The sequence below is a fragment of the Bubalus bubalis genome, chromosome 3 (assembly GCF_019923935.1).
Source record: "Bubalus bubalis isolate 160015118507 breed Murrah chromosome 3, NDDB_SH_1, whole genome shotgun sequence".
Taxonomy (NCBI): domain Eukaryota; kingdom Metazoa; phylum Chordata; class Mammalia; order Artiodactyla; family Bovidae; genus Bubalus; species Bubalus bubalis.
The window spans coordinates 24447743-24474561 of NC_059159.1; the positions used below are offsets into that span (position 1 = coordinate 24447743).

Below are 26819 nucleotides of genomic sequence, written 5' to 3' on the forward strand. Positions count from 1 at the left end.
GTCAGAGATGACCTTGGGAATATGTCTACTGGGAGGATAAGCTTATAAACAGTAAAACACAGTTAAGAAAAATGTATTTCACTTTATCATAAAACAGTGCTCCCAACTTTCCCATGACATGACACACCCCGAGGTACCGAATGAACACTCAAAGCACTCTTGGGACCCTAATAAGAAAGCTCTCGTGCAGAAAACCAGGGGCGCCTCCTCACAGCTGAAAAGCACCTGGTTCAGCCTGTGCTGCCTCTTACTAACAGCATGACCTTTCACAGGCCATTTGACTTCTTTTCCCCACAGTCTTCCTGTCTGTGAAATGGGGATAATTATGTGAGAAATCAAGGAACTAGCACATGTAAAGTGGTTAGCAGTGGGCCTGGCACAGCAGGCTCTCAACAGATGCCATTCTCAGCACAATTACCTACTCAGCTGAGCTATTCTGGCACGTAGGAGCCACAAGGGGCTAGGCTGGGAGGTGTGTGCAGCGAGGCACAGTGAAAACAGAAGGCAGGGCTTCTCCGCCTTGGACCTGGAAAACGGACAGAGATGACTCCAATCAGGTCCCAAGTTAGGAAAACTAGGAACAAAGATAGTGATTACAAGCCTCTGATGTGAAATGAAATTCCCCTACATCTCTGGGTGGCCATGTACTGGAAGAGATCATTGTCAGTAAAAGCCAGGTAACACCACCACTCCCCACCCTAAGTTCCCCATGCCTCCGACAGCCAACAGGGCAGAATGTATTTATGGGCAGGCTGGCTATGAGTCCTGAACAGGGTTGGGAGGATCTGGCTGCACGCTGGCTGGCATGACGGGGTCCCCCTCGTGCTGTTGTCTGGCGTACTGATCCAGCAGGGCAGTCAGCTGGAGCGGGTGGTGCTGCAGCAGGGAGTGGGTCCGGGCTGTGAGGAGGGTGAGCCCTCCTACCAGCTCCCCCTGTGCCAGGGCCAGGCTAGGGAGCTTGGAGTAGTTGATGAAGCCCTGCCTGCTGAGGATGGTGTCGTCAATGCAGCCACCTAGAGGAACACAGGATCAGCGAGGCTCCCACACAGGAGTTTCCTCTTCAAAGACAACGGTTCCACCCTAGGAATTTGCTCTCACCGCCCTTTTCTACCTCCCAGCCTTCCCCCAGGTCCAGTCCCTACCTGTGTCCCACCCCACTCCCAGTGTTTCAGATCAGTCCCCTCCTTTCCTTCCTAACTCTTCCTGGAAAACCCTTCCATGTATTATGTAACCCCCACAACATCAGTGTTTCCTCCTAAACTTCCTTGAAGAACCATGGAGTGTTGATGGAGGCGGGGGCGGGGGCGGGATTTGTATTATCTGTATTATATACACAGATTCCTGCCCCACCAACAGATAACTGTGAAATCAGAATTCTCTAGAAGAAGCGCCTCCAGGGTTTCTCAGCATCAGAGGAATCCTGTCCCTCAGCACCCTTCCCTTGGCCTGTTTAAGTACCTTCATCTGTGTGGGTTTCAACACCCACTACCCCCTTACTGGACTTCCCTGGTGGCTCAGTGGTAAAGAATCCACCTGCTAATGCAGGAGACCCGGGTTCAACCCCTGGGTCTGAAAGATCCCCTGGAGGAGGAAATGGCAACCCACTCCAGTATTCTTGCCTGGGAATTCCCATAGACAGAGGAGCCTGGTGGGCTATACTCCTTAAGGTCGCAAAATAGTCAGACACAACTTAGTGACTATAAACAACAAAACACCCCTGACTAGACTCAAGGTATCTGAACTTCCCCTCCCCAGAGTGACACAGGCACGCCCCATTGTGAGGAGGGGTCCCCTCCAAGCATGGCCACACTTTTACCCACACGAGCCTTGAAGGTGACACCAGGCTGCTGGAGCACCCACTCCACATCAGCCGCACCCCCAACTGGCTGCTCACCCAGCAGCGGCAGGAAAGGCACACTCTTCAAGATTCGCACCATCTCCTTGACCTTGGGTTCTTCACTGACCAGCAGCAAGTTGTGCCCCACGAAAAGGGGCAGCAAGTTTTGGTATTTGGAATCCTCCAGGAAGGGCTTTAGGATCTGGACCGGCAGGAGAGAAGGGCTTACTGGCGTTGAGTAGGAGGAAGAGTCACCCACCTTGATCACAGGCCACACCAGGCTGTGGGCTCAAGCTAATGAAGGTCTCCTCAAGCCCTAACACAGTTCAGGCCCCGGACTAGAGAGCTGCCATGGAAGGGAGCTGGGAATTCCACTTCTTGGGAGAGATGCTGCAGTCTGACATGGGGGTGGAGCGGGTGGGGAACAAGGCAGGGAATGAGGGTCCGCTCCCTACCTGGTTGGGGAAGACTTTCATCAGGATCTTGTGCTTCCGCAGCTGGTGCCGCATGAGAAGCTTGTCCTCCGCGCTCATAGCCACGTTCTGGCAGACAGCTATCATTCGGTTGTCTCGGAAAACTGCGGCTATCTCCCGACGGAGGAGCCGGATGAGGCCTGTCTCCTGAGGTCAAGAAGGGAGGACCAAGGGGACATAAGCTGCCCCTTCTAGTACTCCTTACTCCCTCAGGGATGGGTGCCAGAGCTCCCAGTGATGCCCAAGTGAAGATTAGGGCACAGGAAGGAGAACCGGGCCCCTGACTCTCAGAAACATGTTCTCTCACTCCACCCTTTCATTTCCATCTGATAACTACAGGCTTCAGAGCAGCATTTTTATTATTTTAAAATTTTATACTATCATCTTTTTATGGTGCCATGCGGCTTGTGGGATCTTAGTGCCCCGACCAAGGACTGAACTCAAGCCTTTGGCAGTTAAAGCACAGAGTTCTAACCACTGGACTGCCAGGAAATCCCCTGGAACAGCATTTTTCCCCCCTCAAACATTAAACTTTTTATGTTGTATTGGAGTGCAGCTGATTAACACTGTTGTGGTAGTTTCAGATGAAAAGCCAACAGACTCACCCATACATATATATGTGGCCACTCTTCCCCAAACCCCTCTTCCATCCAGGCTGGCACATAACATTGAACAGAGTTCCATGTGCCTAGAGCAGTGTTTTTAACACCTGAGAACACTCAGTCCCTTTGAAATGGACAACAGTCTGACCCAGCTAATGTTATTTTGATAATAATATTGTCAAAATTACTTAATTAGCCCTCTGACACTGTACTCATGTTGAATTCTTTTATCAATTTAAATACAAGATTACTCTTTTACAGTGTTGATTCAAAATTGAGGTATTTTCACAAAACAAGACTTCATTTTCTCAAGACAGTGTTTCTCAAAGTTGAGAACTTGGGGAGTTGAAAACCACCATCAAGTTAACAATACTCCACTGATCTTTCTGCCGTCTTTCAAGGACCAAAAACTTTGTATTGTTCCTCTAAGAAAATCTGGAAGCTTCAAGATCAGTGGGATGGTCTCTCTTCCCCTCACCTATGTGGAGAGTTTCAAGCACACATTTTTGGAGACAAGAGTGAAGGAAACCCACACCTGTCCAATCCACTGAGTCCAAGAGGCCAACAGAGAATCAAGGGCAGATTTCATTTTAAAGGATCTGAACTCTGGGATCAAAGTGGGGAAGTAACAATGTAGATGACAATATCCTGGAGTGGTACTTCATTATGGCCACAGAGACAAGATCACTTTAATCCACCATCCCACCACCAGGCGACATGCCCAGCCTCCTCACCTCCTGCGGGGGGCTGGGAGGGGGCGGCAGGCATCTTGGGTTGACGACAGGTTTGGGGGCAATATACTCAGTCACAGCCATCAGCTTCTGCCGCTCAAAGTGCATCACACGACGGTGGCGAGTAACAGCCTTGGAGCCATAGCGGATAATCTGGTGGGTGGGCAGCCGGCCTGGGAGAAAAAAAAGGGCCATGTGGTGAGATGTAGCCTCTTGGAAGCCTTAGTCTATCCCAGAGACAAAGAACCTTAGTCTGCTCCAGAGACTAAGGAGCACCCTCTATGCACGGAGCTCACAAAGCTAGCCTTGGCATTGAGTGGAACAAGGAACTGTCTGCTGGAAAGCCTGAATCTGCAAACCTTTTCTTCTCTTTAATGGGTGACCTTAGCTCAGGTGCTTCATCCTGGAGGAACCCACTTCTCCAGCTCTTCTTTATGCACAGAGATGAGGAAAAACAGGAACAAAGGAGAAAGTACTTCGAACACATTTTTAAAAGGAAAGAGTTGAACAAATTTTTCTTAAGTGACCAAACAAAAATTTTATGTTTGAGAGCCATCTCTGCCACTGTATCATGGAAGCAGCCATGGTCACTATGTAAACAAACAGATGTAGCTTGTTTCTAATACAACTATGGAGAAAAGACAGTGACCAGCCCTGCCATAATTTGCCAACTTTAAGCCAGTGGTTCTCAAAGTATGCACGACCACCAACTCCCAACCCAACATCAGCATCACCCAGGGACTTGTAAGAAATACAACTTCTCAGGCCCTGTCCTAGATCTCCTGAGTCAGTAGCTCTGACGAGGAGCCCAGCGAACAGTGTGTTAACAAGCCCTCCAGGTGATACTGATGAGGGCTGAAGTGTGAGAATCACTGCTCTAAGCACTACTCCTTCCCCCAGGATTTGAAGCAGGAGGGAAAAGTTATACTGTTCTCACATCTCCCCCCAAACAAGATTTTCTCCTCTCTACTTTTCTTTTTTACAGGCATTGCTGCAGAGCACCCCTCAGAAGACAAGGGAGACACTCGAGATACCAAGACCAAAGAAACCCCTTCATTCTCAACAAAAGGACTCAGGTTACAGCTTCCCATTTTCAGCCCTCCCCAAGCCTAGGATGGGATCTCAGGGGAAGTTTCAGTCAGAAGGTGGCTCTAATAATCAGAGAGCATGGAGATTTTGCTGAAGTGAGAGGTTTTCTTGCTAGTGGCCACAAATCCTAACTGTTGAGAGCACAAGCTCTGTATCAGATGGAACCAAATTTTTGCAGTTTTATTGATAGAATTGACACACATGGAGCCAATTTTCAATCTTTCTTCTGCCACTTACTGGCTGTGACCTTGACCATTCAAGGAGTTTCTTCACCTGTAAAGAGGGGAAGAGAATGCCTTCTTCATAGGATGCTTTATGGTTTAAATGAAATACATGTATTTATCACTGTGCCTGGTCTATATAAGGTACTCAAAATCATTCATTAAACAAATATCTACAGCATGCTTACTAATGTCAAGCACCATGCCACCTGCTGGCTATGCTGAATGAATACGGTCCTGCCTTGATGGAGTTTAAAGTCTAATAGAGAAGACAAACAAATGCAAAATTACAGCGTGTGAAGAGGCGAAGGGGTCAATAAACAGGGTGACAGATACAGACTTAACAGGGGAGACCTTCTTTGCAGAGGGTGGCTACGGAAGGCCTGAGATCTTAATTTCTGGAGGCAGAAAAAACTGGGTAATGGGTTTAAACCCTAAACAAGGCAGGCAGACTAGGGGATAGAGAATAAGTACTGTGGTTGTCCCCGAGGCTTCTGCTGTGTTGCTGTTATTACTAGAATCTGGAATCACAGGAAATTAGATCAGGCCAGAGATCTTCATAGGATGCTTTAAGGTTTAAGCGACGTAATACATGTAAAGTACTTACCACTGTGCCTGGTCTATATAAGGTACTCAAAAATCACTCATTAATCTAATATCTACAGTCATCGGGAGCTGTCTGGGATCAGAACTTTGGGGAAAGGACCAGCAGCAGAGGAGGGAGACGAATAGAGAGCATCGGCCAGAACGCGCCGCGAAGACGTGGGCCGCTCCTTACCCGCCTGGGGTAGGAGACCCCCTCGCAACATCCCAGCCACGGCCGCAGCCATCGCCACCGGAAGAAGGACCGGGAGACGAGCGCGACGGAAAGACCTAAGAATTGTGGGTAGTCCCAGGACCGGAAGCGGAGGGAGGAGCCGCCGGCTAGAGCAGCAATCCGCATGCGCCGAACCCGGCACCTGAGAGCCCGCCCTCCCCGGTGCGTCATCAGGCGTCCGGTCTCCTAGCAACGACGCCTCGAGCCGCTCTTTCCATCCGTCCGCACCGTTATCTACCTACAATCCCCCTGTAGGCGGCCTGGAAAGCCCCTATACACCCCTCAAACTCCAGATCCTACACCTCGATTTACTTTCGTCTTCTGCCCCACCCCAACAGTTAGCTCTGAACCAACCCCTTTCCTTTATCCCCCAATTCTCTGAGTTTCTCTCTCCTCATACCATCCTGGGTTCTTCCATTCCCAGGGGCTGTCCAAGCTGCTCTACTTCTCTTCGTTCCAATCGCTCTGCAAGCCAGCAACTTTTAGATCATGCCTGGAGGTGAGTAGGGAGGTGGGATGGGTAGAACAGTTGGTTAACAGTAGAGTCAGGCCCCCAAGAACAAGGAAATGTAACAACTGGACTCATCTTTTCACAGCTAAACTTTCCCAGAGTCCAGAGGAAATCAGTGGCGTGTGCATTACTGAAGCCCTCATCACTAGGCGGAACTTGGCCTTCCCTGAAGATGAGGATCTGTCAGAGAAGATGTAAGTGCACCGGAGAGGAAAGGGGTGCTGGAACGTTGAAACACAGAGAATGACCAGTCCCCTGAGCTCTACTGATTTGTCAACTTACTTTTGTCCCTCTCTTTACTTACTCTACACATTCAGTCAGTGGCAATGTCCAACTGATTCTTCCTCCTTAAAAATCATTCTATCTCTTTTTCACCATGCCCACTCAGTTGCTTTAAATAAGGGTCTAAAGTCATCACTTCTCAACAAACTCCTAATTAGTCTGTCTGCCTCCAGTCCAGGCACCCCATACTGTTGCCAAAATAATCCTTTTAAATAACAAATCTGATCAGACACTCCCTGACAGGACCTTCCTTAACTTCCTAGCACCTCCAGAATAAAATCCAAACACTTTAGCCTGGTGCCTTTTCAACCTTATTTTTTGCCACTCTCCGTAAGTGTGATTCCTCTAAGACCCCATGTTCCCACAGCTTAGCACTTACTACTCAGAGTGGTGCTGGGGTGGGTGGGCAGCATCTGCATCACCTAGGAGCTTGTTAGAAATGAAGAATCTCAGGCCCACTTACTGAATCAAAATCTGCACTTTAACAAGACTCCCTAAGGGGTTCATGGGCACATTGCAGTTGAAGAAAGGCTGGAATCACACATACTATTCCTTCTGCTTGAAATGCCTTCTTATCCCCCATCTCCTTCCAGTCTAACTCCTAACTAATGTGTCATCTCCCCCAGGAACCATTCCCTGAATCCCTCTGGATTCAATGTATAGTCTACTCCCTTAGTCCTCTGCACATGCTTCTGTCATCCACTTGTCATAGATGTTTGGCCAGCTTCCCTAGTAGTGATGGGCAGGGACTCTCTCATTTGTCTCTAATGGGCATTCAGTAAATGTTGCGGGATTAACGAATGGATGGGTGGAACAAGTGATTTTCCTTCCATGGACCACTCAGAAGGGATGTGAGGAAGCATCTCCTCTCTGTCCCAGCCCCTGCCTCCCCAACCCAAGCTGGCTGGAGGAAGTCTGCCCCCACATCTGCAGGAACCATAGCTGCCATCACCCAGTTTCCCAGTCCAAGGATTCTCACTCCCCTCTCACCCTTATCCTTCCCAGTGCTACTGATATATACTGAGGTCTCCAAGTCAACCCAGGTTCCCAATCTAGACCCCACCTCATGAGTCAAGCAGGTGTCCCTGACATCTGATCAGAGTCACTGAGCCATCCATCCCTCCTTAAAACACCCTCCCCTCCATCTTCCTGCTAAGAGACCACAGAAGTGGCACTCCATCACAGCACCCGTTTGCCCAGGTTCCACACGCTTGCTGAACTGCAGACTGTTCGCCTGGACCGGGAGGGAATTACCACTATCAGGAACTTAGAGGGCCTCCAGAATCTTCACAGCCTCTATCTGCAAGGGGTAATGTCCTGCCTCCTGCCCTTCCTTCTCCCTGGGGAGGGGACTCCAGCCCCTGTGAGCCATGTCTGTTTAATCTGAAAGACGCCAACCAGGTCATCTTGCCCATTTACTGGTGTTGAGGCAGGCAGACCTTCATTGAAATGGTTTCCAGATGAATCAGGAATTCTGTTGAATTGAAAGACCAATGCACCCAAAAGAGATCCTAACCTTGCTCTTAAATCACTGTTTTTCTATCAGACACTTTGCTTGTTCTAGAAGTCCTAGATGGTGTCTGTCCTAAATCTCTCATGTTATACAGCTCAAGTCCATTTCCTGTTTTGAAGGACAGGAAGAGGGAAGCATAAGATTCCTCTGCATCCTTCAGAACCTTGAAGGCTTTTTGGTGGGGGTGGGAATGGGAGCGGTTAATCTCTGGGCTCCCCCAGGTTGAATATGCCCAGATCCCTCCCAGTTTCCCCCACGGACACTGGCCAGGTCACAGTAGCACAGGTTTGCTCTCCCCTTTGCGTGTGCAGTCCACGACCAAGACCTTTCCGTTTCCTGGCCTCCCTTGGTTTCCTTTCTCTGATGTCCAGGTTGTAGGGTGATCAGGGTACTTAAATCAAGTTTAGCCAGCCCCAAGTTTATGTCCTCAGCCATCGACTTGGAGAAAGCAAATCATCCCAAGGCACTCACGACTTGTTCAAGGAGTGGGGTGATCATTCCCAAAGGGCCAGGTCTCCAGCCTCAAGAGTAGACATGGTCTTAGGGCTTTGTCCCTTTAAAGGGACCCCACTCAACTGACCTTAGCTTGGTTTCCCCACCTTGGTCTCTTCATGCAGAACAAGATTCAGAGAATTGAGAACCTGGCCTGCGTCCCCTCCTTACGGTACATGGTGCCAGGGCTCCGGCAGGGTTGGGGGAGGGGAGAAGAGCTAGAATGAAGGGGAGGAAACCTGGTAATACTCCAGAAAACTGGCTCAGATGTCCCCAAGCCCAGCTGCTGGTCAGCCAAGGACCCCACAAGCCTAGCTCTGCTTCCCTGACCCCAGGAGGGCCTATGTCCCCACTCGTCCAGCTGCTGAGCCAGGGGGGCCCGGGCACCTGGGGCCCCCATCCCTTCCTCCAGCTGTTCTGTGATTCAGCTGTCTTTCCCCCTCCCTTCCCCTACAGCTTCCTGTCTTTGGCAGGAAACCAAATTAGGCAAGTGGAAAACCTCTGTGACCTCCCCCACCTCCAGTTTCTGGACCTTTCTGAGAACCTGATAGAAACACTGAAGCTGGGTAGGAACGCCCTTGCCCTGGCTCATGGAATAGGTCCTGGGGTGCCCTCCCTCCTCTCTGCCCTCCTCCCTGTGCTTACGTCAGCAGCACATCCTCCAGGGGGCTTAGAGGGCTGTGCAAAGGGGCAGTGGCTTTGGACTGGAAGGTGGGGGTGCAAACCTCATCCCCGCCTCTTTGCTGTGTGCAGATGAATTCCCCGAGAGCCTTCTCATCCTCAACCTGACTGGAAACAGTTGCACCAACCAGGATGGCTACAGGTGAGGAGGAACTAAAGGTTCCCGTGTTGACCTGACCACAGGCCCATCTTCTAGCTCAAGAACACCGCCCCTCCCGGTGTGGTTGCTGCGGCTTGTGTCTGCACATCCTCCCAGCTCCACACCCAGGGTGCCCTCCTGGGTAACCTCTGCTCTTTCCGCTCCGCAGGAAGCTGTTGACAGAAGCCCTGCCACTGCTCCTAGACCTGGATGGGCAGCCTGTGGCAGAGCGCTGGACCTCGGACGAGGAAGATACAGCCTTGAGTGATGAGGATGAGGAGTTCCCAGAGCTGAGAGGCCCATTCTGCTCAGAACGAGGTGACCCTGCTTTCCAAAGTGTGCAGCTGCCCTGTGGGGTCCGGGAGAAGCTAAGACAGGCAGTGTCTGGGGAGGTGGTCCCAGGGCCAGAATAGTCCTTCCCAACCTGCCTTGTCTCCTCCCCTCTAGGGATGGTAGGGTAGAGTTTGCTTCTGCCAAACCCGGGGCTCTATCCACCACCCACCATCTCACCCCTCACAGGCTTCCTCAAGGAGCTGGAGCAGGGAATGAGCAGGCACCGGGAGCTCAGGCAACAGACAGCCCTGCTGGAGCACCAGCTGAGGGTGGAGACTCAGCCCACCCTCACAGACCTGCCCCCGCTGCCAGGGGCGCCCATGGCTGGGGACAGCAGCCCTTCCGTCACCCCCACACAAGAGAAAGAGACAACCCCGGAGCCCGCTTCCTTGCCAGAGGCCTCCTCTACCACCAAGAGACTGTGCCCTCTGGCTCCCAGGGGCCAGCAAAGCACTATGCAGGCAAGGAAGGGGGCCAGAGCGGCCGCAGCCCCCAAGGCCTCTCTGGCTGGGGCCCCCAGCACAACCAAAACTGTGACCAAAAAAATCAAGAAGTGAAATGCAGCCTACTGCTATCAGTGAAGCCCCAGGCACATGGAGGAACGAGGAGTGGGCCTCCCCTCAGCCTGAGAGGCCTGGCCTGTGGCAGGAGCCTGTCCCCAATAAAGCATCACTAGGCCCTGCGTGTGTCTTCCGCATCCCTTGGGGCATCTCAGGGGAAGCTGTCAGTAAAAAGCACCCAGAAACAATAGCAGGAATACAGAGCCTGATTGTAAAGAACAGGATCTTTCAGGAACTGCCCAAAGGACTGGTGCCCCACCTCAGGGCCCCCACCTGGCTTCTGAGCCGGCAGGAGATGGGCACTGCCTGGTGGAGATGCCATCTCACAGTAGACACATCACATACCACCGGTCCCCCACCAGGGACTGCCCTTCCAAGGTTCAAGCCAAGAACCAAAAACATGTGGTTGTAATTCTCCCCATGAGCAGCCACCTGCTGTACCAGCCATGCCCCTCCATGTTCCCACACCCACATGTTGGGGGCCCCCTCTTCTCCTCCCAGGTTCCTCCACCACCTAAGTCAGAAGAATGTGCTGCCCAGCAAGGCTCCCAGAGGCCCTGCAGCCACCGCAGGGCTGCCCTTTGTCCTCTCTTGGCCCTCCCACCCCCACTGGAGTTGGACACTGAACAAGAAAATAAAACATATTTATTAGAGCAAAGGCCAACCTGGCCACTCAGAACAAGGCTGGGGTGGGGGATGAGGTGAGGGGATTGCTCTAGCCTCTACCCTAGGGGTCCTGTGCCCACTGCAGCCCCTTGCACCCCAGGCCAAGTCAGGAGGGGTCAGGCTCAGGCATATGCCTGGGTCTCCTTCTCCACAAAGGCCTGGAAGAGGCCGCCCAGCTCCTGGGCGGGTGGAGCACACTCCCTGGTCAGCAGCCGCCGCACAGCCGCCAGGCCTTCCTGCTCCAGGTCCCGCTGCTTCTGCCGAAGCTGCTGCCCCCGAGCCTGCCCGGGAAAGGGGGCGATGAATCCCCGGGACAGGCTTCCCTCCGGATTATGGAGTAGGGGCAGATGGCTGCCATCTCACATAAGCAGGAGAAAGGATATACACCCAACATTCTCCAGGGTTGTCTTTGAAGGGAGAGACTCCTCTCCTCAGCTCTAGAGTCTCCTTCGCTCCCAGTTCCCCTCATATTTCCAGAGTCCCAGTTAGGGTGGGGGAAGCGCGTCATCCCCCAGGGTAGCCCCTCTTCCCCGGGGTTACCTGCTCACTCTCCATCAGTCCCAGGGCCACCTGGTGTCCACGGTAGAGGGGGTGCCGGCGATCCACCTGAGTCTGGAATCGAGGCAGGGTCCGAACAGGGTCCTGTGCTCCAAAAGTGGGAGACAGCACCTGGGGGGGCTGGGCTGCCCCCATCCCAAAGATGAAAGGTTTGAACACTGACCTAGTGGGACAAGGATGGAAGGATAAGGGCTCTGGTACCCTTCCATCTCCCCTGCCTGGGGCGCTCCCCCCCAGCTTCCCCACTCTCTCACCGGGATGGGTCTGGTGTGGCAGTGAGGAAGTGCACACAGGGCTGGGTGGGGTCCCGGGGCAGCACGGACACCATGCTGGCCGTGGTGCGGAAGCCCCCAGAGTCCATACAGATGCCGCTCTCCTTGTCCCTGAGGATGCCGATCATCACCTCTGCCGTGATACCCCCTGCCAAGGAGGACACAGTGAGGGCCCCGGGGGCAGAAGGGGGCCCTCCGGCCTCAGAGTAAGCCCCCGAGGCTGTGGGAGGGAAGAGAGCTGGGCCCCACGCTGTCCACTCACTGACCTTGTTGTTGCTGCAGCAGGTCCCGCCCAGCCCGTAAGCGGGCCTTGGCAGCCTCCATGCGCACAGGCTGCTGGCTCAGGGAGAAGACCTGGGCAAAGTCAAAGGTGCCCTGCCCGTCCCACCAGCCCTGGGCCTGGGCGTGGGGCCGGAGCTCAGGGTGTTCTGCCGAGATGTCCGAGCCGATGCTCAGCTGGTTGGAGATGTTGTGGACCCCCTCTGCAGAGGAGATGGGGGGGTCGCTCATATATTGTTGAGCCCCTGTCCTGTGCCAGGCACTCAGCTAGGTGCTGAGAACACAGTGGTGAAGAGAACAAGACAACCCTCGTGGAGGGGACAGATAAACCGATCACACGAATAAACGAGAGCCGGCAGCTGCAGGGAGCATCATCATGAAGGGACCCCGGCTTGTGTATAAGGGAGAAGCCTGGCCACCAGGAAGTCCAGGAAGGCTCCCCAGAGGAAGATGCAGGCTGAATGAAGCACAAAAGGACTCCAGCAAGTGAAGGGGGAGGTGAGGTACCCGAGAGGGCTCATCTCCCATGTCCCTGAACGTCCCCACCATCCGAGACATTTGCACCTGGATCGGGCCTTCCTTGCCCCCACCACCATTCCCACCCCAAAAGGAGAATGCTTCTGGGAGGCAGGCCCCAGCGCCAGGCCCCTCACCCTGGATCCTCTGTGCAGCCCACAGGCTCCCCGCCGTCTCCAGCACCCAGGCCTCAGTCCGGTCGGCCAGCAGGAAAGTGTTGTGGTAGCAGAATGGCGTGGGGTCCTCCCAGCAGCTGCCCTCCTGCCCGTAGCGCTCCAGCAAGCCTGTGATCACGTGCAAGGCTTCCCAGGCAGAGCTGCCCCGTTCCAAAGCCAGCCTGGCACAAAGAGTCCAGGGGACAGAAGGGCGATGGGGTATCAGTGCTGATGGCAGAGCTTCAGTGGACAGAAGAGTCCCAGAGAGGTTTGGTGATGAGCCCAAGTCACAGAGAAAATCACCACCATCTATAGGCTTGTGGTTTTCAAGCTGTGCTCTGAGGGGTTCATGAAATGGACTGAAGCACATTCCTGGAGGAAGACATGCCCTGAGCCCTCCAATCTCTATCAGAGCAGCTGCTCCAGCTGCCGGCTCTCGTTTATTCGTGTGATCGGTTTATCCGTTATCATTTACTGGTTTTACAAACCAAAATTCTTCATGAGATTTCACTCGAAAAAAATTTCCTTCTATTGAAAAAAAAAGTTAAACCATTGCCCTATTTCTGGGCCAGGAGACACCCAGAGCTGGCTACATTTGGGAGCTCCTCACCAGACTGTGGAGATGGGGCCAGGAGAGGGGAGGGGAGGGGGCAGCCTACCTGGGGAGGATGACAAAGTGGGCAGAAAAGGGGAGGTGCTTGGGGGCAGGGAGGGTGGCCTGGGTCAGTATTCAGCCCCAGATTTCTGGGGTATCAAGGGGATGAAGGAGGGCAGGTCCACACCTGAGTAAGTCCATTCCCAGCAGGGCTTCCCCTTCCCTGACTGGCTCCTTGGTCCACACTGCCTCATTGCCAATGCAGACCCCATGCTCGTTGGCGCCCATCTCAGCCCCCCACAGCCAAGAAGGGCGGCTCAGGATCACAGCATGGGTCTTGGACACCTGTTCCACCTCAATGTAGGTGCACTGGAGATGAGGGAGGAGAAAAGGGAGATCCACTTAGAAAGGGGGAGGGTACCTCTAAAGTGGTGGCGCTGAACCCATCGCCCAACACAATCCTTTGAGGAAGGTCTTATTATCCCTATTATACAGATGAGAAAACTGAGGTCAACAGCGGCTAAATAACAGGCTAGGTCCCAATCAGTAGACTCAAAGCTCATGTTCTTTTCACCACATCTGGTAGCTTCTCAGGTGGGGGTAACAGAGGAGGAAGGTTTTAGAAGAATACCTAGTACTGCCACACCTCCCAGCACTCTGGAAGGCCTAACCCACCTGGAGGCGGCTCCCGGGGGCGTGCGTGCCTGCCGGTACAAACACCACCTCCTGCACCTCATCCCTGGGCCGGTCAGAGTTCTTGGCAAAGATCACGGCTGGGAGAGCCGAGGCCGGGGGCATCGAGACAAAGCAGTCGCAGGAACATGGGGTGTCAGGGCTCCACGATGCCATCTGGGGAGAGATGGGGATGCGTGTGTCCCTCTCAAGCCACCTCTCCACCATCCTGACCGGGAGCGGTCCTAGCGAGCACCCCTCCCAACACGTGCAGACACTACGGGAAGACAGTGCGACGGGTTTGCCACGCACAGCACCGCACGCATGCTCGTTGCTCGGCGTGCGCGAAGGAAACGCCCACACTCTCCACGGGCTCCAGGTTTGGGAATCGGCAGACGGGCGCAGACCGCACGCTCCGAGGGCCCTGCTCTACTCGGGAACGTGACACTTCAGGGCAGTCGCAGGAGCGGCTCCCTCGCTACCCAACCTCTCTCCAAGAGTCCCAAGCCCCTCTTCTGTCGGCCCGTTTCTCGCTCTCCCAACACTTTATACTCCTCACCCTCTCTCCGTGCAAATTCCCAGCTTAGTCCGGAGTCCTACAGCCTCCGCTTCAGGTAAGGTCTGTCCCAGGGGCGGAGGCTCCTGGAAGTGACCTGGAAGACTTTGGCCTCGGGGGCGGAGTCGAAATCGAGCGCCTGCAGTTCTGCCGTTTTCCAGCAGAGTGCGCGCCAGCACCACTTCTTGGAGCGAAGTGGCCTTCGGAGTCCTGCTTGCTGCCTGCCCTACCCGGGTGCAGCTTTTAGGCCCGATAAAGGCTGCGACGAATCCGCTAGTTTCTCCAGTGGGGTCACTGTCGGGACAGGGAGCCGGAGGTGGAAAGAAGCCCACGCGAAAAGGGAAGAAAGGAAAACTTGGCTGATTCGTTAGAGAATGTGGACAGCTAGGGCATCTGGAGATTAAGGAAGAACCTCAGCTACTTGTCACCTAAAGGCACAATTCCAGGCTGGTGCACCCTCCTCCGCATCCCCGCATCCCCGTCATACCCTGTTCCCCCGGCTCCTCCCCATCTCCCACCTCCCCCTCTCCAACCCCTCAGAAATAAGATCAAAGAGAAAGAAAGATCGACAGGTGTGGTCACAGGCCAGGAGGCCTGGGAATAATTGAAGTGAATTCCTTAAAAAAGTTTAAGGCATATATACCTGGTGGCTCAAATGGCAAAGAATCTGCCAATAATGCGGGAGACCCGGGTTCAGTCCCTGGGTGGGGAAGATCCCCTGCAGAAGGGAATATTCTTGCCTGGAAAATTCCGTGGACAGAGAAGCCTAGGGGGCTGCAGTCCACGGGGCCACAACGAGTCAGACACAGCTGAGCAAGTAACTCATATGCACAAAATCCATTCCGAATCCCCAAAGGCCAATTCTGCCCCACAGTGCTCAAACTCATTGGAGGTTAGCTTTGAAAGAAAATTTGGAAATTTCTAGTCCAAAGATTTGTAACCGAAACAGCAAAGGAGAAATCTTGGCCAAGGGGGCATATATCCATATGGAGGTGGACTCTGATCTCAAATATTCTGCTTTCCAGGTCATTTTCCTGTATAAATCATCTCCATAACCAGCATTTAAGTGAATGGATCTCACTCCCGTTTGCTTTATGGAGCCCTCTGGAATGTGGAGAGAGGAGACACTGCAGGTTATGTACTTTGCCCACATCCACCCTGCCAACCAATCGGGGCTGCTGCTCAGAGATCTGGCCACAGCATCCCAGCCTGTTGTCATTCCTGGGATGAGAATGAAGGTGGAGGTTGAGGTTTCCCCAGAAGGTAGGCTGTGGGCAGCTGTGGGAGTGACGGCTGGGGAAAACCTACAAGATAAGGCTGTTGGGACATCTGAAATCTGAGACATTTTCTTTTTAAAAAGATTATTTATTTATTTATATTTTGTTGTTCTGGGTCTTCGTTTCTGTGCGCGGGCTTTCTCTAGTTGCAGTGAGAGGGGGCTGCTCTCTAGTTGGGGTGCCTGGTCTTCTCATTGTGGTGGTTCCTCTTATGTGTGGTGGGGCTCTGGAGTTCAGGTGGGCTCAGTAGTTGTGGCGCACCCACTTAGTTGCCCGGAGGCATGTGGAGTCTTCCCGGACCAGGGATTGAACTGTGTCCCCTGAATTGGCAGGTGGATTCTTAACCACTGCAAAGTCCTGAGACATCTTCTGATTGCCTCCAGATAAACATGGCTGGTTCCCAAGAGGGTGCTATTTCCAGGGAAATGGGTGTCACTTTCAGAAAAGGGACTGCCACTTGAACAGAAGGTTGACCTAGAAGCTGGGCTGGAGGGAGAAGGGCATTACCTGGAACTGTGCAGACCAGCATCTCATCCTGCTCCTTTTTCCTGCTATAACATAGCGCCTCAGGCCTCTTCCGGCAGGTCACTTTACCTGCAAGGGCCTCAGTGTCTCCAGTAACGAATGAAGGCGTTGGACTAGATCATTGGTTCTGAATCATGGATGGGGTGAGGAGGGATTAGATTTCAACCACACAACTCCCATTGCATAGGTCAATACTTTAATGCTCTGCTTCTCAAAGTGTCCGAGGATTGCCAGCATCAGCATTATCTGGGAGCTTGTTAAAAATGCAGAATCTCTGGCCCCACCTCAAACCTACTGAATGGGAATCTGCATGTTAACAGGACCCCCAGGTGTAAAGTTTGCGAAGTGCTGCTCTACTGCACCCCCAAGGGACATAATTTAGTGGGATGTTGGGGCGTGAATCCGGGTATCTGGACAAACTCCATGGATGGTTCTAATATGCCCTCTTCCAGGGGGAACAACTGGACTACTTGGTTCCTGAGATTCTTTTCAAACCCATACTGCTCAGATGCTAAACAGTCAGACTCGCTAGGATTAATGGGAAGTGAAGGATGCTTCTGGTGTGATGTACGGGGCGGGGGGCCGGCCCGTGGGGCGGTGCGGGGGGCGGTTCTTGAGGTTGCCAGTGGACGTCATTCTAGAAGCAAACATCAAGGCTGTGTGGTGATCAACATTGAATAGCCGCCTCGCTGGGCTGGAAAGCCAGTTCATGTCGTGCACTTCTCCAGGTGCCCGCTGGGGGGCAGGAACAGGCAGGAGGAGAGGCCTGGGGCCGTACGCACAGCCTCCAGCTGCAGTTCCCAGGCTGCTGGTTCCCCTGTCACTTTCCCGTTCCTGACTCCACTCACCCACCCTAGAGGGCTTCGACTCCCACTTCCCAGGAGAGAAGAGAGTGGCTCAGAGACGTTGCCCAGAGGGGTAAGACCCATGTTCTTATTTCCCAAACTTGCTCTCAGCCCCTCTAGGACTGTCCTGCCTGGGACAACAGAACTGAGGGGTCAGAGGTGGCCCCGGGCCCCATTGCGGGGGGAGGGGGCAGCCAGGCAGCATTGCTGCCAGGGCCAGCGACTAATCGTCAGAGCCCCACCAAAGGCCCCCGCTAAGAATGCAGGTCAGCGGGAGGAGCTGCAAGCGGAGGAGGGGCGGCCCCAGCCCTGCCCAGACAGGCCCAGCCGGCCCCACAGCTGCCCTCCTGTCCCCTGGGGGCAGCGATGGGGGACAGGAGGGGAGGATTCGCCAGTTTCCTGGGGTCTGAGTCCCCAGAACCGGGAAGACAAAAAGAAGAGTTGCAGGGAGTGGAGTAGGCCTGAGGTCACAGGAATGGGCCTCCACCCAGGCGTCTAAGTCCAGCAGCATATGAAAATAAACATTTGACCCCCTCACCAGTCTGCTCTCCACTGTAATCCCCAAATCATGCTGATGCCATTTAAGAAATTTTGGGACATCAGACTCTCCCAAACAAGTGATGGAATTGGCCAACCTGGGTACCAGACTTGGCTCTGAGAAAGTCGGTTAGGATTAGAGTGAGGGGAATAGGAGTCCCACTAGGGTAGACAATTTTGGTCATCAGGTAGGATGGGAAGATGGAAGAATATAGTAACCTACTCTGCACCCTTGGAGCTAAAAACTGATCCCTATCAACCTTCCTAGGTTTAGGACTCTGGAGTCATGAGGCTTTTACTCTGACATGTGTCAGGCACGGACTGTGCACCAGGCACGGAGCAGCCTGGAAAAGTATGCATTCGCACATATCTGGGGGTGCCCCATGGACCCAGCGAGGTACTTCTGTGCACACCGCGATTGTGTAACTGTGGCGGGTCTCTAGCTGGGAGCTGCAGTACGAACCTTTCCTTCATACTTTCCAGCTGGGCGGGAGCCCATCAGATAGCTAGGCTGCCTTTCATCACCTTGTCCCTGATAGGGATCATCCTGGGTGAAGAAATCGCTGTCAGTCACCCCCACCTCACTCACAACCAGAAGGCCTGATTGACAGGCACACCCCCACAGGGGCGGGGAGAGGGGGCCAAGAGGCTGGCCATCTCTGGGAAGGCAGGGAACCAGCATTCTTGGTGGGGGAGGCTAAAGAAGGGGCTTGCATATGGAAGAGGAAGGAAATATCTAGAATCTTTCCATCTCCACAGGTGACGACCAGGGAAGAACAGTCAGCCCAGCTATCAACCCCGAGGGAACCCCACCCTCCTCCTGCACCAACAACCTCCGGGCACGGCAGGATCCGACCCTTCAATCAGCTCAGCTCTGCCCCCAAACAAAGGGAGGGGAGGCTGCCCAGGGTTGCAGGATGAAAGAGAAGTGTCCACCCCACCCTGCAGCCAGCCTGGTCCTCACTGCTGAGGGACCCTGAGTCAAAAAGGAAGCCAGAGCTGGAAGACAAATGAAGCAGTGATGTGGTTGATGACTTTATTATGGCATAAAAAACACAGGCCGCTTCTTCCTCCTCCTCCCCCCACCCCCCTAAAGTGGGTTCACAGCAGTTAAAGAAAAAAAAAAATTCCTACATTTCTCCTCTAGGGGGCTGCCTAGAAGAGGGCAGACAGCCAAGCAACCTCGGTCTATAAAAGAGGGGAGCAGAAAAAAACCTATCCAAAGCCCTCACCCGCACACCTTAGAGCTCGGGGCCTCCATGGGGGAAACATCCACACCCCCTCTCCAACACCCACTAGGGAGCTCCCCTGAGAATGGTCACTGGGAAAGACTATCCTGGTGGCACAGGGAGAGGGTGGCTGCTTTCGATGGGTGGAGGAAAACGACATCTCACGCCCACGGAACCCTCTCTCCCTCCCCCTTTCCCACCGGGCCAGGCAACCTGCAGGCACTGCCCATTCTCTTCTGCCCCCAACTCTCTCCACAAGGAAAGGGACCTCTGGTCAGATAAGCAGGAGGTAGGGACAGAGGGAGCATAAAGAAAGGACGTGACTTCTTAACCTACCCCATGGGTCCTTCAGGGAGAGTCACCCTACCCCTCATAAGAAGGGCTCTCTTCTACACAAACATATCCCCTCCCCGCCCCCGCCAGATTCCAGCCCCACTTCCCAAAAAGCACCCAGTCCTTGGACTGGGCTCCAGCATCCCCAAGGAAAAGATGCTATGGGCCTTAGGCCAGAGGACCTTGGCTGGGTTGAACAAGACGGGGTCTCCCTGGCTGGAGACCCCAGGCTCAGTAGAGAAACACACATACACACAGAAATACACACATACATAGGTACACACAACATGCACACACGTGTCCTAATATTAAATAAAATACCCTTTGCTTATAACTTAAAAAATCAATACACAACTAACCCTTGCATAGGGCTCTGGGTGGAGAAAGAAGGGCAGGGAAAAAGGAGGTCAGGGGGAACCTTAAGACCGCTATCTGGAGCCTGGGAAAGCCCACTAGCTCCAGGGTCCTATGGCCCACCAGACCCTTCCCCCATCAGCTTCCTTCCAAGTGCCTGGCTCAGCCTCTGCTGGCTTCCCCCGGCCCCACGTTCCCCACTCCAGAATCACCATCAGGATGTATTTTTAGCATCTAAAGAAGGGAACAGGGATGTTTCCTGGACATCACCTCAGAAGGCAGACCTTTTGCAATGAGAGAACCTCTTCATTTGGAAGGGGAGCCTCCTAACACACTCTACAGGAGGAGCAAGGCTGGTAGGCAGCGGGAAAGGGGATGGTCGAGCTAAATAAAGAGTGGGGCTTAGCTTCTCCGCTAAGAAGCAGAGAAGAGAAGATGGCCAGGCAGGGACAGACTTCTCCACTCAGAGCCAAACAGTTGGAGGTGGACATTCCCACCTAACCTCACGCAGCCGAGATAACCCTCTTCCTTCTATCCCTAAAGGGAAGGCAAATGCCAAGGGACCTAGGGTGAGGAACTACATCAATTCTGGAGCAGGGTCTCCTGGCTGCCTTGAAGGCCTACCTGGGGTAACAGATCAGAGTGGGCTACTGAACTTTATTTTTATAAAGATCAAAAGTTAAGGACTGAATCAGAGTTAGAGAGGGAAAGGCTTAGTTCCACTCCCTGACCAAATTGCTTTCTCCCATTTTTTAAGAGATTTCCTTGCTCAACCCCCACATCTAGCTCTCTCCTCCACCCCACCGGTCTTGCTGGAAGCTGTCGCAGGATTCTGGCCCTCTTCCCCTCTTCCTTCATGGCTCCATCAGACTGGGTCTGGAAGGCTTAATAAGGAGGCACATCAAAGGCGTTACTTCTGTGGCGACAACCCTCCCAGCCAGATAGAATCTCCTCCCTTAAGGGGACCCCCAGCCTCTGATACCCCATCTCAGCTCTTCCTCCGGAAACCCTGGGGTAAAAGCAATCTAAGGGGGATGAAAGGGACCCGGGGCGCAGCGCGGCTCTGGAGGCCCTTTTATGTCCCGGTTCCCAGGCGCTAAGGACGTGTCCAGACAGCTACCCCCAGCGCCCGGGGCGGCCCGACTCCCCTCTGCTCCTGGGACACGCCGTCTCCTCCAACCTGTGCCCTCCGCCCTCCAGCCGCCACAGGGGTATCCCTCCCCAACCCCCAGCCCAGGGGCGTGAGTGAAGTAGAGAGAGGAAGGGGAGAACTGACCGGCATGCGCAGCTCCTCCCTGCCCAGTCAAAACAGTCAAACGCGTCTGTCCCGTCCAGCTCCAGAGACTACGAAACCCCTAGCGCCCCGGTTCCCTGACCCCCACACCACTTTTCCTCCCTCTCAATAAATAACCACTTTCTCCTCTTACTCAAGCTGCACCCCCCCCCCCAGGGCATCGGGCCCGAGGGCTCTCTTCTGATGGCCCCAGGGAAGACCAGCGGGGAGGCAGGACGGAGGAGCTCAGTTGGAGGGAGCCGCGCTGCCCTCAGCCTCCCGCTTGCCTTTGCCCCCGGGGGGCTCCACCCCGCCAGCCTTGCCCTCACCCGCCGCTGCCCCGGCTGCCTCCTCTTTGGTGCCCTCGTGGGTTTTCATGTGTTTGGCCAGGTGGTCGCTGCGCATGAAGACCCGGCTGCAGACGGCGCAGGGGAACTTCTTGGTGCCGGTGTGGGTCTGGAGATGGCGCTGCAGCTCGTCAGAACGCGTGAAGCGCTTGCCGCAGAAGAGCCAGTTGCACACGAAGGGACGGTCGCCGCTATGCCAGCGCAGATGCGCCTTCAGGTGTGACGTCTTGGCGTAAGCTTTCCCACAGCCTGGGATGTGGCAATTGTGCAAATGCTTCTTCTTGCCCCCATCGGGCCCGCATGGAGCCCCCAGTCGCTCCGCCTCCAAGCAGTTGGGACAGCGGCAAACGGTCTGGCCTGAGCTGCGGGGCACCGACCGCCGGGAGCTTTTGGGCCGGGCCGCCCCGTCCAGACTGGTATCCAGGCCCTGGGACTCTGGGGCTGCCGCTTCCAACGCCTTCGCCCCGTCGGGAGGCCCCAGGAGGTGCTGCCCTCCGGCGGCTGGGAGGAGGTGGTGCGGATGTGGGTGGGGCGGTGGGGCGCAGAGCTGGTGGTCTCCAACATAGCCCCCCAAGCCAGCCTGTAGCGCCCCGGGGTGGCCCGGTGAGGTCAGCGCGCTCTGAGCGTGGGGGAGGTCCATCCAGCTGGTACCCGGATGAAGGTCCCACCACGAGCCATCCTCGGTGCCTGGGTGTGTCGGCCGGAACCAGGATTCGTAATGGTGTGACATGTCCGGCTGCAGGAGCTTGGAAAAGGGTCCCGGGACCAAGGGGCTGTCGTTTTCCAGGTCCTCGCAGGTTACCCGAGAGGAGGCCCCTGGCAGCTCATAGCCCTGTGAGAAGTCCACCTCGGGGCCCAGCGGGAGGCTCTGCAGCTCTCCAGGCTGCAGCGGGGAGGGGTAGTCCCCGGCCTCCGGGCTCGTGTGGCCCTGGTATGTTTGGAGAGGCTGCAGGTCGAGGCGCGGCGGGGAGGCGGCAGGCGCGTCTGTGTGCTGGCTGCCCAGAGAGCCGCAGACGGCGGTTAGCATTGCCGGGATCCGGGGTGGGATGGGGGACAGGGATAGTCAAGGGCACCTCAGGTGGGACCTAAAGGAGGCAAAGAAGAGACAAAGTGAGGAAAGTAACTGGCTCATTTTCCTTCTCAGCCCAGATCCCCTCCTGGGCCAAGTGCTTCTTTCCCACCCCCAGGTGAAAAGTGGGGAAAGAACCTCTGGTTGTAGACTAAAGACCAGTTAAGAGTGCTAGGAAGGGTTGAGGGTGTGAGGCCCTCCACCGCGGGCAGACACTGATAGAAGTTCACCTTCTCCTAGGTGATCCTTCCTAGAGGACCCAGCTCATCCAGGGAGTTGGGCTGGTCCCAGGTGAGCAGGTCAGATTTACCTAGATTACAGTTCTAGAATCATCCTAGCTGCCCAGCTGGGTGTGAGGGGCAGTGGCATTGCTCCCATATCCCTCCCCCAAAATCCCCGCCCCCCCCCCCCCCACCCCGCAGATCTGCTGCCAGCCACAATGGAGAATCTAGGCTCATCTCCAGTTTAAGTCCCCACCTTAACTCAGGACTCAGCTGGGTAGAAGGAGGTGTTCTAACCCAAAACTTAAGGTGACCTGACTTCCCAAAGCCCCAAGCAGGTTCCGAGGTTTTAGAAAAAGAGCTCTCTTTCCATCCCTGAGGCATGTTCAGTGAAGAAGAGCATTTCTCTGCCCTACACCACTCCCCCCAGCTTCCTGCCTGGCTGGATTGCCTCAGCCCCATCAAACCCATTCCCATACCTGGCCCCCATTCCCTTTCTCTCTACCGGGGACTTCACCTTCCCGGGGTACAGCTACAGTGCCAGTTTCCAGAGAACGTCTCTCCACCAGAGAAAGCTCAGCCTCCTGTCTGGCCTGACCTACACCAGCGCCCAGTCAGTTTTCTGGCTGCTACCTCTGCCCTCCTCCAATCTAGGGGAGACCCAGATATGAAGCTTGGAGGGGTCTGCTTCCCCGGAGAAGGGGTCAGGCAGAGACGAGCTTACCAGCAAGCTCAGGAAGATAAAATTGCCACCCCTGTAAGGGATTCAGGGACAGAGTAGGGGAAGCAACAGGAAAAGCCAGAATAGCACAGAAATTAAGAGGAAGAATTACCCAGAGATATTATACAGGGAGTGCATTCTAGACTTGGATAGTTTTTAGGAGCTCTCCACATGATTCTAACATGCAACCAAGTGTTGAGAACCACTGCTCCTGGCCAATCCTCTTATTTTATTTTTCAATTCTCATTTTAAAGAAGAGGAAACAGCCATAATTGGAAAAGTCACTTGAAAAAAGACATTCAATCTATTCATTCAATCAGCTAGTATGTATCTCTGTGAACCAGGTCTCTCCATTCCTGGTCTATTTCTCTTTCCTTAAACCATTGGGAAACCAAAGACCACTCCCCTCCAGAAAGAGTGGGCCCCTTTCTGGAACACATACTTGTCACTTGAAGGTCCCCCTCATCTCACCACCTCTCAGTAAGATCTGGGATCCCTGCCCTGATGCCTGGAGTGTGTGAGTTCGGGTGCCTGGACCTTCGCTGATTGTGGCGGGAGGAGACAGTGGTTTAGGGCAGGGGTTTTCCCCTCCCAAATCAGTATTTGGATGACCTTACTATCTTCTGCTTCTGGGGGACCAGGGAGGTCGCTTAGGTTGTCTGGGAGAGGCAGGGAGAAGGGAACTAGGGCGCCTACTCAAGCTCCTGCTGCCTCACCACAAGAAAGGAACTGGGTGAAACGGCAGAAACAGAGCCTCAGGCCCAGGCGGGGCAGCCCAGAAGGGGCTGGGTGGGAGCAGTGAGGTCTGGGACCCTAATAGCTTTTGGCGCCTGGGAACTGCCCCAGGGTTGGAGTAGGGGTTGGGGGACAAGCTAACGATCCAGGCTCCAGAGTGGCCTCTCCAGCCACAGGGCCAGGGAGCCCAATCCTAGGATGCACTAGCCTGCTATCGAGATCTCGGTAAGGGAGACAGCCGGGCGCGTACCCGGGCTTGCGGCTCCCCAGGCGGGAAGGAGGGTAGAGACACCCTTCTTCCCTCTTCCGCCGGCTGCCTCTCCCATCACCGGAGCTCAGGTGGTTAGGACTTCCGTACTCCCGGTCCTCAAGTTTCCAGTCCTCCAGCTGTCCCAGTCGCTCCAGTTTCCCCAGTCTCCAGCCTCTCCCTTCCGCCCCGTTTTCACTTCGCCGGTACTCTAAACTCCTCAGATTCTTTAGGACCACCTCCCCCGAGGCCAGAGGAAGCTGCAGTGCGTTCCGGGCACGTCTTTCCGAGGAGATCCCTGGTGCGCGCGCCCCTTGCCGCCCCGACCCGGGCGGGCTCCTACCTCGAGTGTGCGCTCGGGCTCCGGCCACGGCAGGCTGGCGCGCTCCCGAAGGGCGCTCTTGACCCCCGCGCGCCAGCAGGCTCTCCAGCGGCGAGCGGCAGGAGCCGAGGGCTAGCGAGAGCAGCGAGCAGACCCGGCGGCGGGCGGCGGAGGAGGGGCGGAGAGAGGCGGCGGGAGGGCGGAGGGCGGAGGGCGGGCGGGAGCCGGCGAGCGAGCGAGCGAGGCCAGCTCCGCCCGTGACTCACCGCGCTCTCTGCCTTCATCCTCTGCCCTGCGCTCCTTTTTCCCCGAATTCACGGCCCCGCCCACCTCACCTGCGGCCTCCTTTAACCCTTGCGGGCTCGGCCGGACCGGGCCTGGCCCGGGGTAGAGGGCGGGCGGGCGGGCGGGGGTGGGGGGCTGATCTCTAACTAGGTCGCACTCCGCCCCCTCCCTTGCTCCTCCTTGGCCCCTCCACTGCTGGGGCGAGGGGCCTGGGCGGAGTGTCTCCCGGGTTCTGGGGCCCGCCCCATCGAGCGGAGTACTGCCCTCGAGCTGGCTCAGTTTGGCGGGCGCGCAGGACTCAGACCCTGCGGGAATGGAGGAGGAGGTGGGTCCTAAGGGTGATACCGAGTCACCCTAGGGCGCCGTTTGCCTCGACGGCCCTCCACCCACCCGTCCACCCCGGCTGGGCAGAGCTGCCCCAGAACGGAGAGGAAAGAAAGAAACAGGATTGAGAGCCGAGTATGTGTCCGGTCTACCCCAGGCCTGGGCCGTGAGAAGTTGGTCTTGGCCGCTGCCCTCCTTCACCATTCCCCCAGCCGCTTCTCTCCACGACCACCACCTTTCCAGGTTCTTTGCGCTCTCTCTTGCTTCCCGACTCTCTGGCTACTTACCGTTTTTTGAGCGACCTCCTCCTTTCCTCTTCCCACACGTCTGGTCGGTCTCTACCTGCCCCCTCAGCTCTCACTCTCCATCTACCCTTGGGCAGCAACCCCAGCGCCTCCCAGGTCCGCGTCTCAAATGCAGTCGCGTTCCCCTCGGACCCGAAGTTTCTCAGCCTGCGCCCAGCCCCTCTCGCCCTCTGGGGCACCCGACTGTGAAAGCTGGGTTAGGAACCGGGATAGCCTGGGAAAAGGACACTTCTGCAAAGATTTGCGCGACCCCTCGCCTCACTCCTTCCCAATTCTCATCTGAATGTCTAAACCCAAGGTCCATAACTTTGGGGAAAGGTCTTGGATTCCTCTGAGAAAACCAAATGCACAGTGCAGCCCTCTGCAAAGTTTCAGGGCGTTTGCGACGCCCACCTGCAAACTTCTGTCCAGATCGGAGTTGATTGAGATAACCAGGGCGGATGAGTCGGGGAGTTCCCGTCTCCTCCCCGCCAGCCTGGCCTGGTCGCCGGGTTAGGAGGCTCCCTTCCCAGTGGGTGCCTCCCCGTACTTGCCGCTTCGACCTCCTGAAGTGACTCTTCTGTTGCAGGGGGAATTCTGATCAACTTCCTAATTTTTTTCGTTGCCCCGGCTGGCTTTCCCCATGCGCTCTGCCATCTGCTTTTAAAATTTCGTTTCTGTCTTTACATCTATTTCATACAGCCTGAGTGGAATTTAGGCTGATTCATTTTCACAGATAGAGCCCCGGTTCCACCGCAGTTGGTTTACCTGTCCTGAATAGTAAGTGCAACTATTAAACTGCCAAACTGAGTCCACAAGGCACTTGAAAATCGATCTTTTTGTGTACGGTTCTCCACCACCAAACATACACATTCTCATATCCAGAATCAGTGTTTGATTCATCTGTGCAAATCCCTCGTTTGTAAGACCCAGTTTCCTCATCTGGACAACCTGGGTACAATTTGGGAGAGTTTCCTGGGGCTTGGAGAAATTGATGTTCCTAAAGCATTTAACCCGTGGGGCCCCTGGTAAGCTTGTAGTAAAGGGAAGGTATCGTTTATAGTGTTATAATTATTAAATAAGTTGGTTCCCAGCAAATGTTTCTTGGATTAAGGTATATTCACAAAGATCTTTGGGCTGAACGTTGACAGATCTAAATTCTATCTCTAGCCCTGCATTTGCTACGCTGATCTGGTGAATCAGGTTGCTCTGAGACTCAGTTTCCTCATGAGTGAAATGCGGTTAGAGCAGCCGCCCTTGTGGGGTAAAGGACGGGCGGGCACTTAGGAAGCCGAGCGGCGCCGCCCAGGTGTCAGGGATTGCACTTTCTGATTGGGATTT

General features: G+C 54.9%; 4 protein-coding genes and 1 long non-coding RNA gene across 14 annotated transcripts; 2 read left to right on the forward strand and 3 right to left on the reverse strand.

Annotated features, from left to right (window-relative positions):
- Window positions 1–62: 62 nt before the first annotated feature.
- On the reverse strand, window positions 63–5864 carry MRPL10 (mitochondrial ribosomal protein L10). Of its 3 annotated transcripts, none has more exons than XM_025280255.3 (5): window positions 5732–5864; window positions 3647–3816; window positions 2293–2457; window positions 1895–2039; window positions 63–1013 (listed from the first exon to the last, which is right to left on the reverse strand). In XM_025280255.3, the coding sequence occupies exons 1-5, from the start codon at window positions 5781–5783 to the stop codon at window positions 757–759; spliced, it is 789 nt and encodes a 262-aa protein (XP_025136040.1). In that variant the 5' UTR covers window positions 5784–5864; the 3' UTR covers window positions 63–756. The 3 variants fall into 3 exon arrangements, with proteins under 3 accessions (XP_025136040.1, XP_006074379.1, XP_025136041.1); XM_006074317.4 differs by lacking the exon at window positions 5732–5864 and adding an exon at window positions 5561–5718; XM_025280256.3 differs by lacking the exon at window positions 5732–5864 and adding an exon at window positions 5076–5094.
- Window positions 5719–10398, forward strand: LRRC46 (leucine rich repeat containing 46). Of its 6 annotated transcripts, none has more exons than XM_044939046.1 (9): window positions 5719–5835; window positions 6195–6269; window positions 6367–6475; window positions 7749–7872; window positions 8694–8740; window positions 9025–9134; window positions 9322–9391; window positions 9558–9706; window positions 9908–10398. In XM_044939046.1, the coding sequence occupies exons 2-9, from the start codon at window positions 6260–6262 to the stop codon at window positions 10276–10278; spliced, it is 990 nt and encodes a 329-aa protein (XP_044794981.1). In that variant the 5' UTR covers window positions 5719–5835; window positions 6195–6259; the 3' UTR covers window positions 10279–10398. The 6 variants fall into 6 exon arrangements, with proteins under 6 accessions (XP_044794981.1, XP_044794980.1, XP_025136038.2 ...); XM_044939045.1 differs by having other exon boundaries at window positions 5802–5932; XM_025280253.2 differs by lacking the exon at window positions 5719–5835 and adding an exon at window positions 5919–6021.
- Window positions 10399–10908: 510 nt separating this feature from the next.
- On the reverse strand, window positions 10909–14682 carry SCRN2 (secernin 2). The gene is made up of 8 exons (XM_006074320.4): window positions 14554–14682; window positions 13998–14171; window positions 13510–13691; window positions 12710–12909; window positions 12044–12259; window positions 11760–11925; window positions 11488–11668; window positions 10909–11228 (listed from the first exon to the last, which is right to left on the reverse strand). The coding sequence occupies exons 2-8, from the start codon at window positions 14169–14171 to the stop codon at window positions 11070–11072; spliced, it is 1278 nt and encodes a 425-aa protein (XP_006074382.3). The 5' UTR covers window positions 14554–14682; the 3' UTR covers window positions 10909–11069.
- Window positions 14476–19531, forward strand: LOC123332613. Of its 2 annotated transcripts, XR_006549494.2 has the most exons (4): window positions 14476–14608; window positions 15576–15813; window positions 17081–18131; window positions 18494–19531. It is a non-coding gene; the product is annotated as an uncharacterized LOC123332613 (long non-coding RNA). The 2 variants fall into 2 exon arrangements; XR_006549493.2 differs by having other exon boundaries at window positions 17081–19531.
- A 350-nt stretch (window positions 19532–19881) lies between these two features.
- On the reverse strand, window positions 19882–24883 carry SP6 (Sp6 transcription factor). Of its 2 annotated transcripts, XM_044939044.2 has the most exons (3): window positions 24607–24883; window positions 21253–22355; window positions 19882–20534 (listed from the first exon to the last, which is right to left on the reverse strand). In XM_044939044.2, exons 2-3 carry the CDS (start codon window positions 22295–22297, stop codon window positions 20323–20325), a joined length of 1257 nt encoding a protein of 418 aa, XP_044794979.2. In that variant the 5' UTR covers window positions 22298–22355; window positions 24607–24883; the 3' UTR covers window positions 19882–20322. The 2 variants fall into 2 exon arrangements, with proteins under 2 accessions (XP_044794979.2, XP_006074378.2); XM_006074316.4 differs by having other exon boundaries at window positions 20288–22355; window positions 24607–24881.
- Between the last annotated feature and the right edge of the window lie 1936 nt (window positions 24884–26819).

What these genes read in the sequence shown, in the direction of transcription:
- MRPL10 (XM_025280255.3), bottom strand. Translation starts at nt 5,783, where the DNA reads ATGGCTGCGGCCGTGGCTGGGATGTTGCGAGGGGGTCTCCTACCCCAG. An exon ending in GGGTCTCCTACCCCAGGCGG is followed by an intron (nt 3,817 to 5,731) that starts GTAAGGAGCGGC and finishes TTTTTCTCCCAG; the next exon opens with GCCGGCTGCCCACCCACCAG. An exon ending in CTCCCAGCCCCCCGCAGGAG is followed by an intron (nt 2,458 to 3,646) that starts GTGAGGAGGCTG and finishes TCTTGACCTCAG; the next exon opens with GAGACAGGCCTCATCCGGCT.
- LRRC46 (XM_044939046.1), top strand. An exon ending in GAGGATCTGTCAGAGAAGAT is followed by an intron (nt 6,476 to 7,748) that starts GTAAGTGCACCG and finishes ACTCCATCACAG; the next exon opens with CACCCGTTTGCCCAGGTTCC. An exon ending in CCCATTCTGCTCAGAACGAG is followed by an intron (nt 9,707 to 9,907) that starts GTGACCCTGCTT and finishes CACCCCTCACAG; the next exon opens with GCTTCCTCAAGGAGCTGGAG.
- SCRN2 (XM_006074320.4), bottom strand. Translation starts at nt 14,171, where the DNA reads ATGGCATCGTGGAGCCCTGACACCCCATGTTCCTGCGACTGCTTTGTC. An exon ending in CTGGGAATGGACTTACTCAG is followed by an intron (nt 12,910 to 13,509) that starts GTGTGGACCTGC and finishes TCTTTGTGCCAG; the next exon opens with GCTGGCTTTGGAACGGGGCA. An exon ending in CCTGCTGCAGCAACAACAAG is followed by an intron (nt 11,926 to 12,043) that starts GTCAGTGAGTGG and finishes CCTCCTTGGCAG; the next exon opens with GGGGTATCACGGCAGAGGTG.
- SP6 (XM_044939044.2), bottom strand. Translation starts at nt 22,297, where the DNA reads ATGCTAACCGCCGTCTGCGGCTCTCTGGGCAGCCAGCACACAGACGCG. An exon ending in GGCAGCCGGGGCAGCGGCGG is followed by an intron (nt 20,535 to 21,252) that starts GTGAGGGCAAGG and finishes CTCCTTATTAAG; the next exon opens with CCTTCCAGACCCAGTCTGAT.